Source organism: Anomaloglossus baeobatrachus, chromosome 8 (assembly GCF_048569485.1).
Source record: "Anomaloglossus baeobatrachus isolate aAnoBae1 chromosome 8, aAnoBae1.hap1, whole genome shotgun sequence".
In the NCBI taxonomy this organism is placed as follows: domain Eukaryota; kingdom Metazoa; phylum Chordata; class Amphibia; order Anura; family Aromobatidae; genus Anomaloglossus; species Anomaloglossus baeobatrachus.
The window spans coordinates 40,475,127-40,490,330 of record NC_134360.1 but is presented as its reverse complement, the minus strand read 5'-3'; the positions used below and the strand labels follow the sequence as shown (position 1 = coordinate 40,490,330).

The following is a 15,204-nucleotide window of genomic DNA, read 5'->3' as shown; positions in this document are numbered from 1 at the left end:
CAGGAGCACTATTAGGGTATGTGGCCACAATCAGGCTTCTATGCGTTCTGGATGCAGAATGATTCATTTTCCAGAGACACTAGAGTCCTGGGTGGAAGAACGCATTATCCACGGCCACCATCAGGATTCTGGTCACAGCATATTTTCGCCCGTGTTCTCCCACTGAAAACACTCATGTCGCCGCAAGAATAAATGAACACGCTGCGGTTTGGAAAGCCGCGCATCAGATTAGTTTACGCGGTATTAAAAAGAAGCACAGTGGGCATGGGATTTCTATAAATCCCATTCACTGTGCTTCTACTATACAACACAGCATTTTGGACGCACCAAAACGACTCTGCATCCAAAAAGCTACTAAGACTAGGGCACAGGTCCTTTATCTGTGGAGCAGTCGACCTCAGGAGCTGGTTCTTTACTGTAAGAGCAGAAACTATATAAAATATTAGGAGTCACAGCAGGAACCAATGACTTTCAAAAAGGCTCAGATGAAGAAGACAATAATATAATTATGTAATGGTTTGGTCCAGTGGCTCCATAACTGGGACCAGGTGTGAGGGACTCGCTCTTTGTGGCAGACCGGATCATGCCTTGTGGTTGTACCTTCAGCCCTTCCGTTTATTCCTGGTCCCTCGGTTGAGCTTGATGAAAATGTGTCTTCTGGGTGGCACAGTGGCTCAGTGGTTAGCACTGTATAGTGGCTCAGTGGTTAGCACTGCAGTCTTGCAGCGCTGGGATCCTAAGTTCAAATCCCGCCAAGGGAAACATCTGCAAGGAGTTTGTATGTTCTCCCCGTGTTGGCGTGGGTTTCCTCCGGGTACTCCGGTTTCCTCCCACACTCCAAAAACATACTGATAGGAATTTTAGATTGTGAGCCCCAATGGGGACAGAGTTATATATAATATTTATTCACTTATATAGCGCTATTAATTCCAGGGCACTTTGCACACATTGGTAACTCTGTCCCAATTGGGGCTCACAATCTAAATTCCCTATCAGAATGTCTTTGGAGTGTGGGAGGAAACCGAAGAACCCGGAGGAAACCCACGCCAACACGGGGAGAATATACAAACTCCTTGCAGATGTTGTCCTTGGTGGGATTAGAACCCAGGACCCCAGCGCTGCAAGACTGCAGTGCTAACCACTGAGCCACAAGACTACACTGCTAACCACTGAGGCACCACAAAACTGCAGTGCTAACCACTGAGGCACCACAAAACTGCAGTGCTAACCACTGAGCCACCACAAGACTTCAGTGTTAACCACTGAGCCACCGTGCCGCCCAGAGTTGCTAATGTATCTAAAGCGCTGTGGCATTAATGGTGCAATATAAGTAATTATTATTATTTTATCCTTTTGACTGTATAACTACATAAGTATTAATTGCTCTCCAAATGGGTAATAGAAAAAAATCTAGCTCCAAAAAAAAAAAAATCAGGCAAAATCAATTAGCTTTATTGACAAAATTTTAAAATACAGAAGACAGATCCATGTTTAATACCAAAAGCCTGCAGCAACAGCTCATGACTACGCGTTTCGGACGCAAAAAAGGCATCCTATGTCCAAGCTCTCAGTGGAAGAAACAAAATAATCTATAGTCATGATGCCTTTTAATGGCTAATAAAAATATCTATGTAACTACGTCACGTGCAGCGCTATTTTCCCCATCACAATCCCTGACATCTTTGCAGAAAATGACGGACCCCCGTATAAGTCAATGGCGTGGACTGGGCACCGCTTCGATAAATATGCTCTTAAAGGGGTACTGCGGCTGCCTCCAATTCTGCAATGGAACCGAGTCCTGCCGATGATGTTACGACCCCACTATCCTGATGAGACTTGGGCCTGATTCCTGGAGATTGTGCAGGCGTCTCGGGACACGTGTGGGGTCGAAGCTTCATCAGCTGTGTTCAGCTCCGATGCAGATGTGAGCGGGGTCCAGTGACCCTTCTAATAAGACGTGTGTGTGGATGGCAATCCTACAATACACAAAGTAAAGGGGCTCACAAAGAGAGGGGACCCCCACTGTCATGTGTCAGGCTGCTTTCACACTTGTGTTGTTTTTCATCAGTCACAGTCAGTTTTGTGGCTGATGTGACCGTTGCAGATTGTGGATCCGTTAAAAAAAATGGGCACCCACACAGGCACTACCGCCCCATCATCACGGCACACACGCAGGCACTACCGCCCCCATCATCACGGCACACACGCAGGCACTACCGCCCCCATCATCACGGCACACACGCAGGCACTACCGCCCCCATCATCACGGCACACACGCAGGCACTACCGCCCCCATCATCACGGCACACACGCAGGCACTACCGCCCCCATCATCACGGCACACACGCAGGCACTACCGCCCCCATCATCACGGCACACACGCAGGCACTACCGCCCCCATCATCACGGCACACACGCAGGCACTACCGCCCCCATCATCACGGCACACACGCAGGCACTACCGCCCCCATCATCACGGCACACACGCAGGCACTACCGCCCCATCATCACGGCACACACGCAGGCACTACCGCCCCCATCATCACCGTACACACGCAGGCACTACCGCCCCCATCATCACCGTACACACGCAGGCACTACCGCCCCCATCATCACCGTACACACGCAGGCACTACCGCCCCCATCATCACCGTACACACGCAGGCACTACCGCCCCCATCATCACCGTACACACGCAGGCACTACCGCCCCCATCATCACCGTACACACGCAGGCACTACCGCCCCCATCATCACCGTACACACGCAGGCACTACCGCCCCCATCATCACCGTACACACGCAGGCACTACCGCCCCCATCATCACCGTACACACGCAGGCACTACCGCCCCCATCATCACCGTACACACGCAGGCACTACCGCCCCCATCATCACCGTACACACGCAGGCACTACCGCCCCCATCATCACCGTACACACGCAGGCACTACCGCCCCCATCATCACCGTACACACGCAGGCACTACCGCCCCCATCATCACCGTACACACGCAGGCACTACCGCCCCCATCATCACCGTACACACGCAGGCACTACTGCCCCATCATCACCGCACACACGCAGGCACTACCGCCCCCATCATCACCGTACACACGCAGGCACTACCGCCCCCATCATCACCGTACACACGCAGGCACTACCGCCCCCATCATCACCGTACACACGCAGGCACTACCGCCCCCATCATCACCGTACACACGCAGGCACTACCGCCCCCATCATCACCGTACACACGCAGGCACTACCGCCCCCATCATCATCGCACACACGCAGGCACTACCGCCCCCATCATCACCGTACACACGCAGGCACTACTGCCCCATCATCACCGCACACACGCAGGCACTACCGCCCCCATCATCACCGCACACACGCAGGCACTACCGCCCCCATCATCACCGCACACACGCAGGCACTACCGCCCCTAACATCACCGCAGACACGCAGGCACTACCGCCCCTAACATCACCGCACACACACCGGCACTACCGCCCCCATCATCACCGTACACACGCAGGCACTACCGCCCCCATCATCACCGTACACACGCAGGCACTACCGCCCCCATCATCACCGTACACACGCAGGCACTACCGCCCCCATCATCACCGTACACACGCAGGCACTACTGCCCCATCATCACCGCACACACGCAGGCACTACTGCCCCATCATCACCGCACACACGCAGGCACTACCGCCCCCATCATCACCGTACACACGCAGGCACTACCGCCCCCATCATCACCGTACACACGCAGGCACTACCGCCCCCATCATCACCGTACACACGCAGGCACTACCGCCCCCATCATCACCGTACACACGCAGGCACTACCGCCCCCATCATCACCGTACACACGCAGGCACTACCGCCCCCATCATCATCGCACACACGCAGGCACTACCGCCCCCATCATCACCGCACACACGCAGGCACTACCGCCCCCATCATCACCGTACACACGCAGGCACTACTGCCCCATCATCACCGCACACACGCAGGCACTACCGCCCCCATCATCACCGCACACACGCAGGCACTACCGCCCCCATCATCACCGCACACACGCAGGCACTACCGCCCCTAACATCACCGCAGACACGCAGGCACTACCGCCCCTAACATCACCGCACACACACCGGCACTACCGCACCCATCATCACAGCACACACGCAGGCATTTCCACTTCTGAGCATGGTGTGTTGCTAAAAACAGATCCGTCACTCCAAAAAACGTTACATTCTGCTTTCTTTCCCGATGACGGTCGGTCATTCCATGACTGAAGCGTCGGCCGGTGGATGCAACGCAAGGCCATCAGTCACAATGGATCGTCAAAACACGTCTATGGGAAACAGTGCAATCCGTTAACAGATTGCGCTGTTTTCCATAGCGGCAGATTGCGACTGAAGGGAAAGAACACAAATGTGAAAGCAGCCTTAGTGAGGCACAGAGGCCATAACTATGGGATATCCCTTTAAGAGAATAAAGGGGTACATCTGTTATAAGAGATCTCAGGGCACTGAATGGACGATAAAGTTTAGATAGGAAGGGTCCTATCGCAGAGACCCCCCTGAGCAGGACAGCGCACCCCAACAGCTCCCCCATGAATACGACCTGGGGGGAAGCACCCCAAGTAAGCTACAGAACCCACACTATAGAAAGTACACTACAAGTCCCAGCATGCCCCGCAGGGCTGGCACACAGCACACTGGGACTTGTGGTTCCCCTTTCATGCTCGGTACAAGGCCTGGCTCCTCACAGCCGCCATGACGCCTCAGCCCCTCACCGGACTCCTCGTCCTTCTTATCGAACTTCTTCAGCATCTTCACGACTCCCTGGAACGAGCTCCGCCACTTCCTGCCAGGCTGTCACCGGGACACGTCACCCCTGACAACACAGTCCGCGCATGCGTGCTAGGAAAGGAGAGGGAACGTCGGGGATCCATAGGCCGGTGTGGTTCACGCATGCGCGCTTACGGCACTTTACGACACTGTCGTACGGGCAGTTCCCATTCAACCCAGCGTTAACGCGCATGCGCAGTGATGGAAATCCTTTTTGTGCTGCAGTTTATAATGCAGATTGAAGAGACGTCGCATGCAATCTGCCACAGATGCAATTTGTTGGGGTTTTTTCTCCCCTTTTTATATTTTTGAGGGTTGAGTTATATTTGTAAGGGCACAGTTGGCTGCGTATTATGTACATGTCGGTCTTTAAAAAATAATTATCAATTTTCATCCATTTGGGGTTCGTGTGTCGCCAATTTCCAAGAAAGAAGACGCACGCGGTTTGTACAATTTGCCCAAAGTCAAAACACTCTTTAGGTCGGGTTGATTATTGCATTTTTTTTCTCGTTTTTAGCAGATTTTTGCCTAATTTTCATCTTTCCCTTAGATAAAAAATAAATATTTTTATATAGCGCTAACATATTCCGCAGCGCTGCACATACATCAGGAACACTGTCCCCATTGGGGCTCACTATCTAAATTCCCCATCTGTATGTCTTTGGAGTGTGGGAGGAAACCGGAGAACCCGGAGGAAACACACGCAAACACAGGGAGAACATACAAACTTCTTGCAGATGGTGTCCTCCCCTTATTTTTCCTTTTCATTTGCGCGTTTACGTCTCCTCCTGTTATTTCTTTTATGCCCACTTGGTGTTTCTAGATATTTTCGGCTGATCACTCACATGCAACTTTTTAAAAAGTCGGAAAAGTTTTTGCACAGATGATCTCCATCCGCTCCCACCCCCTTTATATTCTACACCTGTCATTTTTGCACAAATTTTGCAGAACTTACCTTTTTTTTTTTACTAGAGGTGCAAGAACAGTCGAAAAAAAATAAATAAAAAAAATTAAAAAAAAGCATGTTTTAATTCACAAAGTCTGCTCAATTTAAATAAAACTTGGTGCAAAAAAAAAAAAACAAATGCCACGAAAATAAAAGTGACAAAATAAAATTATTTGAGGCCTTTATTTTTTTTTTCTTTTTTACATGCAAAAAGTTGCACATTCAGATAGAATGTCACAAAATTTGTGGGGGAAAAAAAAACCAAATGTACATGAAATCGTCTGGTGCAGGTTAAGCGTGGTGGTTGCCATTGATGAACATCTGGTAACCTCCAAATCCTGCCCATAATGGCGAACATGAAAAAACAGGCAAATACATATCCACTAGACTTAAAGGGAACCTGTCACCAGGTTTTACCCTTATGAGCTGCAGTCACCACCAGTCCGCTGTATATACAGCATTCCAGAATACTGTATATAAGAGCCCAGGCCACTCTGTATAATGTAAAAAACACCTTTATTAGGGTATGACCGCACTTTGTGTTTTTACCTGCGTTTCCGCAGCGTTTTCATGCCAAAAGGCATGCGTTTTGTTTTTCTATGATAGTCTATGGAAAATCTTGAATTCCTGTCCGCACTTTGCGTTTTTAAACGCTGCGTTTAATTTGTATATTTTGTGGCAAAAACCATGCGTTCAAAGAAGCAGCATGTCAATTGTTTTTGCCATTTCTGCAGCGTTTTGCTAACATTGAAGTCAATGAGAAGTAGCAAAAAGCAAGAATTATCAAAATTCCAGCGTTTTATCTGCTTTTTAGGTGCAGAAAACATGCGTTTTGGACATCAAAATAATGATTTCATATGTCCCGTTACACACACACATAGTCCGACAATTTAAATAAAGAAAAATAATAATTTAATGCTATTTTTCCAATAAATAGTATATTACCGCTATCATTTTATTAAATATATCTATTTTCTTTATTATATCAAAAATTATGTGTTCTTTTTTTTCTCTTTTTTTCATTGTGTTTGACAGATTAAACTTTATTTAGCAGTGTCTTGATGTTCAAAACGCATTTGTCAAAACGCAATGGAAAAAGCATGCAAAAACCGCTGAAAACGCATCGAAAACGTGATAAATACGCATGCGTTTTTAGCGCTAAATTTCTGAAAAAGGCAACTTTGGCTAAATCAATTAAAGGCAAAACGTGCGTTCTAAACTGCAAGTAGGGCAACGCAAAGTGCGGTCATAGCCTTATACTTATAGGGCAGCACGGTGGCTCAGTGGTTAGCACTGCAGTCTTGCAGCGCTGGGGTCCTGGGTTCAAATCCACCAAGGACACCATCTGCAAGGAGTTTGTATGTTCTCCCCGTGTTTGCATGGGTTTGCTCAGGGTTCTCCGGTTTCTTCCCACACTCCAAAGACATACAGATAGGGACTCTAGATTGTGAGCCACAATGGGGACAGAGTTGCCAATGTATGTAAAGCGCTGTGGAATTAATAGCGCTATATAAATGAATACAATTATTAAATTATATTATTATACTCATCTAGGGGGCAGTCAGGTCCGATGGGCGTCACTGGTCTCGGTCCGGCGCCTTCTATATCTTGCGCAATTGTGGTCCTCCTCCTGCCTAGCCCAGTGGACATGATGCATCCTACGTCATCCCCACAGAGGCCGCCATTGCGCTTCTGCACATGTGCACACCGATCTGCCTTTGAACAGCAAAGCACAGTAATGCACAGGCGCGAGAAAGGGTGAAAGACCACCTGAGCATGCGCATTATAATACTTTGATCTGCCCTCAGCTGTGAAGATCAAAGTGCGCCTGTGCAGGAGCACAATGGCGGCCTCTGTGTGAATGATGCAGGACGCGTAATCCACATGGGGCTGGGTAGGAGGATGGCGATCGCCGCAGAGAGGAGGCGCCAGACCGAAAGCAGGGACATCCATCAAACCGAACCGCTCCCTAGGTGAGAATAATAAAGGTGTTTTTTACATTATACCGAGCAGCCTGGGCTCTTATATACAGTATTATAGAATGCTGTATATAAGGGATCCTGGTGGTGGCCGCAGCTTATAAGGCTATGTGTCCACGAGAGAATGTAGCTGCGGATTTTTCTGCATCAAAATCCGCAGCTTTCCCGCAAAATCCGCACCTTTTCAAAGGTGCGGATTTGCCACGGATTTACCGCGGAATTGCCGCGGATTTTGGTGCGGATTTTTTTTTCCCAATTTTAAAGCCAAAATCCGGATGAAAATCCGCAACAATAATTGACATGTTGCAGATTTTTCCGGACCAAAATCCGCACGAAATCCGCTGCGGAAAAATCTGCAGCATGGACACAGCATTTCCAAAATGCCATAGAAATGGCTGGGAAGTGCTGGTGCTGCAGCTTTTCGGGAAATCCGCGGCTTTTCCGCGAGAAATCCGCGGCAAAATCCGCGCATTTTCCGCAGCGTGAACACATAGCCTAAGGGAAAAACCTGGTGACAAATTCCCTTATAACCTTATATCCCCTAAAACAGGAGAAAAATACAAAAAAAGGCTCAAATGCAATAATGAATCGTCCCAAAGAACATTTTTATTCCAACAAATTGTATGAATGAGAAAAACCAACGCATGGACACCAAGTGGATGTTTGTTTTTTTAATACCGACTTTATACATTATACGCAGCTGATGGTGCCCTTAAAAATACAACCCATCTTGCAAAATAAAAATTAAAATGTTGCATAAAAAAAAAGTGCAAATGCTAAAATGAATCGTGACCATCAGTTTTTCGTTTTTCTAATTTATCACATTGTGCATCTGGAAACAAACTATGTTACAGATGACTCCTGATGGTTTAGGATCAGCTCCTGAGCAAGCGCCAAATCTGTGCAGCACTTTGCACAATACATCGGCTTCTTACACTGTATATACATAATTACAGAGGTGTAAAAAACTTCAGTCCATCGAGTTCAACCTTTCTCAACCAATTATACATTTTCTGTCACTATTATGTGTAACTCACAATGTTGTGTGTACTGAGGAAATCACCCAGCCCTCGTATAAAAGCTGTTATAGTGTCTGCCATTACTACCTCTTGTGGTCGGCATTCCACAGTCTGACTGCTCTAACTGTAAAGAACCCTTTCCTAATTAGCTGCCGGAATCGCTTTTCTTCCACTCGCAGGGAATGCCCCCTGGTCCGTCTGCCATTACTACCTCTTGTGGTAGGGCATTCCACAGTCTGACTGCTCTAACTGTAAAGAACCCTTTCTTATTTTGCTGCCGGAATCGCTTTTCTTCCACTCGCAGTGTATGCCCCCTGGTCCGTCTGCCATTACTACCTCTTGTGGTCGGCGTTCCACAGTCTGACTGCTCTAACTGTAAAGATCCCTTTCCTATTTTGCTGCCGGAATCGCTTTTCTTCTACTCGCAGTGAGTGCCCCCTGGTCCTTAGTATTGTCTTTGGAAGGAATAAGTCATGTGCCAGTCCTTTATATTGACCACACATGTATTTATACATATAAATGAGCTCTCCTCTGAGAGGTCTTATTTGTAAGCTAAACAAATCTAACTTTTCCAACCTCTCATCATACGGGCGGCCTCCATTCCTATGTAATAATCTAGCTGCCGCTTTTGAACTGACTCTAACTTCTGAATATCCTTTTTAAGACCCGCAACACACATCCGTTTTTTTTGTACGTGTGCGGTACGTATTTGCACGTACCGGAGACACGGAGACCCATGTTATTCAATTGTAGATGGCACACACACGTAAAATCACACGGAACGTGTGTCCGTGTGGTAAGTACGTGTGTGCGCTTTTCTATACGGACGACATGTCCGTTTTTGGCCGGCAGCACGCAGGCACGTACCCGCTTTAGTCTATGGGTCCGTGCCTGCACGGACCGCACACGGAGTATGTCCGTGTTCAGCACGTATTGTCCGTGTCCGTTTTTCATCACAAAATCTGAAACACTTGTTTCCACTCTATCAGGTCAATTGATGGCAAACAACAACACCAGGATCTCATGATGAATGATTAAAATCCTTAATTGGGTAAGAATATGGATCTTAAAAAACGGACGGCACACGGACTGCACACGTACGTATTTTATGTCAATACGGACATTCCAAACACACACACGGCTCGCATACGCCATCACACGGATGCCATACGTACCGGAGAAACGCCCCTAAAAAACGGAACACGGACCCGAAAAACGGACTGTAAGACACGTACGTTTTTTTTGCGGAAGTGTGTTTTAGGCCTAAAATGTGGAGCCCAAAACTGGATCCCATATTCCAGATGTGGCCTTACAAGTGATTTATAGAGGGGTAACAATACATTGGGATAATGTGCTCTAATTTTATGCACCCTAAAATCTTGATTGCTTTTGCAGCTGCTGCCTGACATTGAGTGCTGCTGAGCCTTCATCGCAGATTCTGGAAAAAAATATAGAGCTTTATTTTTCAGCAATATGAAAAAGACTCTATCAGAACCCGACAGACCCCATTACAAGTCAGAAGAGTATATAGGACCCTGTTCCTATCACAGGATAGAAAAGATAACACACGCACATTATTTTTTTTGTGTAATGATCATGGCGTCTATGGCAGTGATATCCAATTTTTCATTATCATGAAGCTACAACTTCCAACATCAGTCAAAGACAGGTCAGAAATAATCGGTTTGTGGTAACAGAACACCCGCATTTCCCATATAGAACATTTACCATTATAGTCTATGGGGCTGTTCACACTCGTTTTACCTGCACTGATCAAAGAGCTTGTCTTAGATACGTTTTTGATGCTGTATTCCATTTAATTGGGTGCCAGTCGGAAAACATATTTAGTATAAAAATATATTTATCAGTAGCACTGACCACAGTCCCACGTGAAGCGCTGCAGACAATCAGTCCTGTCTATCAGTGTGGTAGAAGACGGGGATCATTCCCAATGTGTGAATTTTGTGTAAGATCTGCGTGAGGTTTACTACCCTCCGTCCTATTCGGACATTCTCACCTTTCAATTATCACCTTCGAGAATTGCAAACATATTCACGCTAATAACGCTACAACTTCCTACAATGTAAGAGATATGCAGGGTGCGGGCCTACCATAGCGGTGGTCTGCCAGGAACATGGCTTCCAGAATTTAATGCCCCCCGGTGGAGCGGCAGCAATCCCTGTGTGGTCGGAGTCCTCCTGTACGAGGCGTCTTCTGTACTTTGAACGGTGTCTTACAATGTCACCTAAGACTGACGCTTATCTGAACCTGGAAATTAACCCTTTCATAGCTGACATAGTTTGAGTCAGATGAGGTCATCTTAGCCAACGCCGCTGCTGATTTAATACCATTGAAGAGTTTTGTTCCATAAATCTTTTTTTATTAAAATTATATTTTAACTCTTGGTGTAATTATTAATGGGAACCTGTCAGGTGCAATATGCACCCATGACCACGAGCAGTTCTGGGTGCATATTACTATTTCTAAAGATCCTTTATGATATGCTAATGAGCTTGGGGACTAGTCCCAAAGGCATTATATCCCCCGACTAGTCTGCCCTCTTAGCATGTTAGTACACCCACAGGGGCATGCTAACATGCTATTCAATGCAGCATCACAAGCAGTGACGCGCGTACCTGTGTTCGCTGTGACCTCGCTTCTGAATTCCCGTAACTTCCGGTCATGTGCAGTATGAAGCCTGGTGTACCTGTCCCGGCTTCAGAGTGGTCTAGTGCGCATGACTAGAGGTGCCGGACATTCAGAAGAGCAGTCACAGCGAACACAGGTACGCGCGCAACTGCTGGTGATGCTACATTGAATAGGATCTTAGTACGACCCTGTGGGTGTGCTTCCATGCTAAGAGGACAGACTAGTTGGGGAATATAACTTTTCTTTCTTTTATTCTTTCTTTTTTTCTATTTCCATTATTTTCTTTTTTATCTTTCCTTTCTTCTTTGTTTCTTTCATTCTTTATATTTTTCTTCCTTTTTTCCTTTTTTATCTCTTTCTTCCCTTTTCTCCTTTTATTAACTGAGCTAAGTTCCTTGAGAATCCTGGGATGCAGCCCATCTAGGCCCAGGGCCTTCTTCACATGGAATTTATGTAACCTAGCTTGGTCCATATCTATGTCCAACCAACAGAGTACATTAGATGACATATAAAAGGAACTGGGATCAGGTACATCTGCCGCGCTTTCTTCTTCGGTATATACTGAACTATAGAACCCATTCAGTAATTCTGTCTTCGATATATCCTTAGTGACCAACTCCCCGTTACCATTAGTCATGCAACCCAACTGTGGAAATATAATTTTTTGCTACAATATATTACCATGTTTCCCTGAAAAGAAGACACTGTTATATTATTTTTTGCCTCAAAAAATGTGCCAGGGCTTATTTTCAGCGTGAGGCTTATTTTTGGGGAAACACAGGTAAGTTTACTCCTCAAAAGAAGGCAGACACCCCCCTGGAAAATCATAGTTACCAGACCTTGCATATCTATATTGCTCCCAGGTCCTCCTACATTCCTCAGCCGGCACTCCCAGCAGGTCCTCGATGAGTTCCACAATGGTAAAGCCGGCCAGAAGCAGTATGGTATTACTGGATGTGTGTGTGTATGTGTGTGTGTGTGTGTGTGTGTGTGTGTGTGTGTGTGATGTTACTGCAATAGGATGTGTGTTTGCGAGAGAGCAGAGGGATCCTGGACCTGGTGGGTGTGTGTGTGTGTGTGTGCGTGTGTGTGTGTGTGTGTGTGTGTGTGTGTGTGTGAGCGGAACTGTCAGCAAATCAGATTTCTGTGGGAGAGCCGTCTGCAACTACCAGCTGTAGCTGTTTTCAGTCTGGTGAGTGTGACTTTTTTTTGCGGGGTTGTCTGCTTCCTTTTGGGGCTGTCTTCTCTCTTTTGGGTCTGTCTTCTCTCTTTTGGGTCTGTCTTCTCTTTTTTTGGGTTTGTCCTCCTCTTTTGGGTCTGTCTTTTCTTTTCTCGGTCTGTTTTCTCTCTTTTGTGTCTGTTTTCTCTCTTTTGTGTCTGTCTTCACTCTTTTGGTCTGTCTTCTCTCTTTAGGGGTGTCTTTTCTCTTTTGTGTCTGACTTCTCTTGTCACATCACCACCAGAGTCCGCTCCTGTGACTTCTGCTTCGATCACCAGGCAACATTGTGTTCTCGCCATGGATAGTGCTGGTGATAGTAAAGAAGATGGTGCCAGTGGCTCTGGTGGGCGCAGGCTCCGGTCTTCCACTAAGCTGGATTTCCCTGGGACTTGCAGTAACACTGGCTGGCTGTAGGTGGCGTGTGTCTTCCAGCTGACGTTACCACCATTCAGCTACAGTCAATAGGAATACACCACACCCTTCTAATTCCCCTCCTGTCTGCTGGTCACTGCCAGATATAGTTTTCAATTTCTGCTTCCTGGCTCCCGCTCTCTTCAGTATAGTGATTCCTGTGTTGACTTCTGCCTGTTCTCTGACTACCGTCCTGCCTGCCATTTTTGTACCTCACTTCCAGATCCAGATTTGACCTTTGCCTGGTTTCCTGACTAGATCCTAATCTGCTGATTTTGTCCCTGTTCTGCATCTCCTGGTTTGACCCTGCTGGAATACTACTCTAATCTGTAAAAAATAGCAAAACCCAAGCACTCAGAGGAAGAAGAGAGGAATTGTTTTGATGCAAGTGTTTTATTGAAAAACTGCAAAAAATGGGTACCCTGACAGTAGCAACACCCAACGTTTCGGTTATGACACCTTTATCAAGGAAGTTGCCTACAAAGGTTAAAAATACATAGTGAATATCTACAAGTGAGAAATATACATAAATATATACAAATATGTACAGGATAGACACATATTTAATGTAAAGATGCTATGTCGCACGCATTCACATGCGTTTCATCTATGCGTTCCACCTGGCCACACCGGAAGTGATGTAGTTAACCTCACTTCCTATATAATGGCGCTCCCCTCCTAATTTTTAACCTTCATTTTCAGGCGTCCTTTTCTCCACGTCTTTGCTCTGTCCCAGCCTACCACCATTACTCCGGTACGTAGTTCTTTTCTCCTTGTGCTTCACTGTTTAATTCATGTATCTTATCCTAGATTAGTTATGAGGCTTTGCCATATGATGCACACTGGTAATAAACCTGAATGCTATGAACTTCTTATGCATAACTTGACATCATTACTGTGGACAATTTCTGTTTATGTTCATTTCTTCCATTATTGGTACATGCTTGTTTAACATATGTATTCTCTATACACCAGACACTGTATACTGCAAAATGTGATGCTCTCCACCTAACTTCAGTGACGGTTGGCCAAGGGGACCAGTGCGACATAGCATCTTTACATTACGTATGTGTCTATCCTGTACATATTTGTATATATCTATGTATATTTTTCACTTGTAGATATTCACTATGTATTTTTAACCTTTGCAGGCAACTACCTTGATAAAGGTGTCATAACCGAAACATCGGGTGTTGCTACTGTCAGGGTTCACACTTTTTGCAGTTTGTCAATACATCACTTGCATCAAAACAATTCCTTTCCTCTTCCTTTGAGTGCTTGGGTTTTTGCTACTTTTTGTGGATGGTAGTACCCGCCTCCGGCAGTGGGCTGCCTCTTCGCGTGCTTTTTGGGGTGCCGCCCATGACGGCACGTCCCCTTTTCTTCCTGCGATCAATGGTTAACGGCGGTCATTGTTTTTCAATAACAGTATTACACAGTCCTTGAAGGCGCACAGTATCCGTTGGTTGCGGGCACGAAATCCTGTTCATGACGCCAAGTTGAAGCTCCCACGGGGCCTGGGGTTTTTCTCGTCACTGGGCCGGTAGTGGAGAGGGATCTCACGGTGACCTGGCCCCCAATTCCGTGGTCCCATCAGTGTCAACAAAAATGGGGATGGGGATGTTGGGAATAGTTGTCTCCTGATGCCACCTGTGGTATGCGGCTATGAGGGGAGCCACAGCTGTGGAGTGTCTTTCTCTTCTGGGGCCAATGGTAACGCAGCTCGGGTATTTCAGCTCTGCACAGGTAGAGCTAGGCCCCAGGGAGGATGAAGGTGGTGGTAGTAGCTGATGGAGTCGGAGCGTGGAACACCGGCGCTGGCAATGATGGGATGACACAGGGACTACGGTTCAAGTTCTTTTTACTCACTGTACTGTCACCCTTGGAGTGCCGGTTTCCGTTGTGATGAATCCCAGTCGATCCCGGATAGTTCAGAGGTCACCACCGGTGTTCCTACTGTGTGTCTTTGTTGGCAGGGAACCTTCCACGCTAATGTATGCTTTATGGAACGGGCTGCGGGTGCTCACTGCATGCTCCACGGACCCTGGTATCCTCCTCTTGTAGAGAGCCCGGGCTGAGCTTCCTGCTCCAAGCCTCGGGCCTCGTGGTGCTTCCTA

General features: G+C 47.0%; 1 protein-coding gene across 1 annotated transcript in view; it reads right to left on the bottom strand.

The window, feature by feature from the left end:
• Nucleotides 1-4,957, bottom strand: part of COPG1 (coat protein complex I subunit gamma 1) — a 70,125-nt gene extending 65,168 nt beyond the window's left edge. The window contains exon 1 of the mRNA XM_075321499.1: nt 4,810-4,957. Coding sequence (XP_075177614.1) covers nt 4,810-4,846 — 37 coding nt within the window. The 5' untranslated portion in view covers nt 4,847-4,957. The remainder of the gene's footprint in view (nt 1-4,809) is intronic.
• Between the last annotated feature and the right edge of the window lie 10,247 nt (nt 4,958-15,204).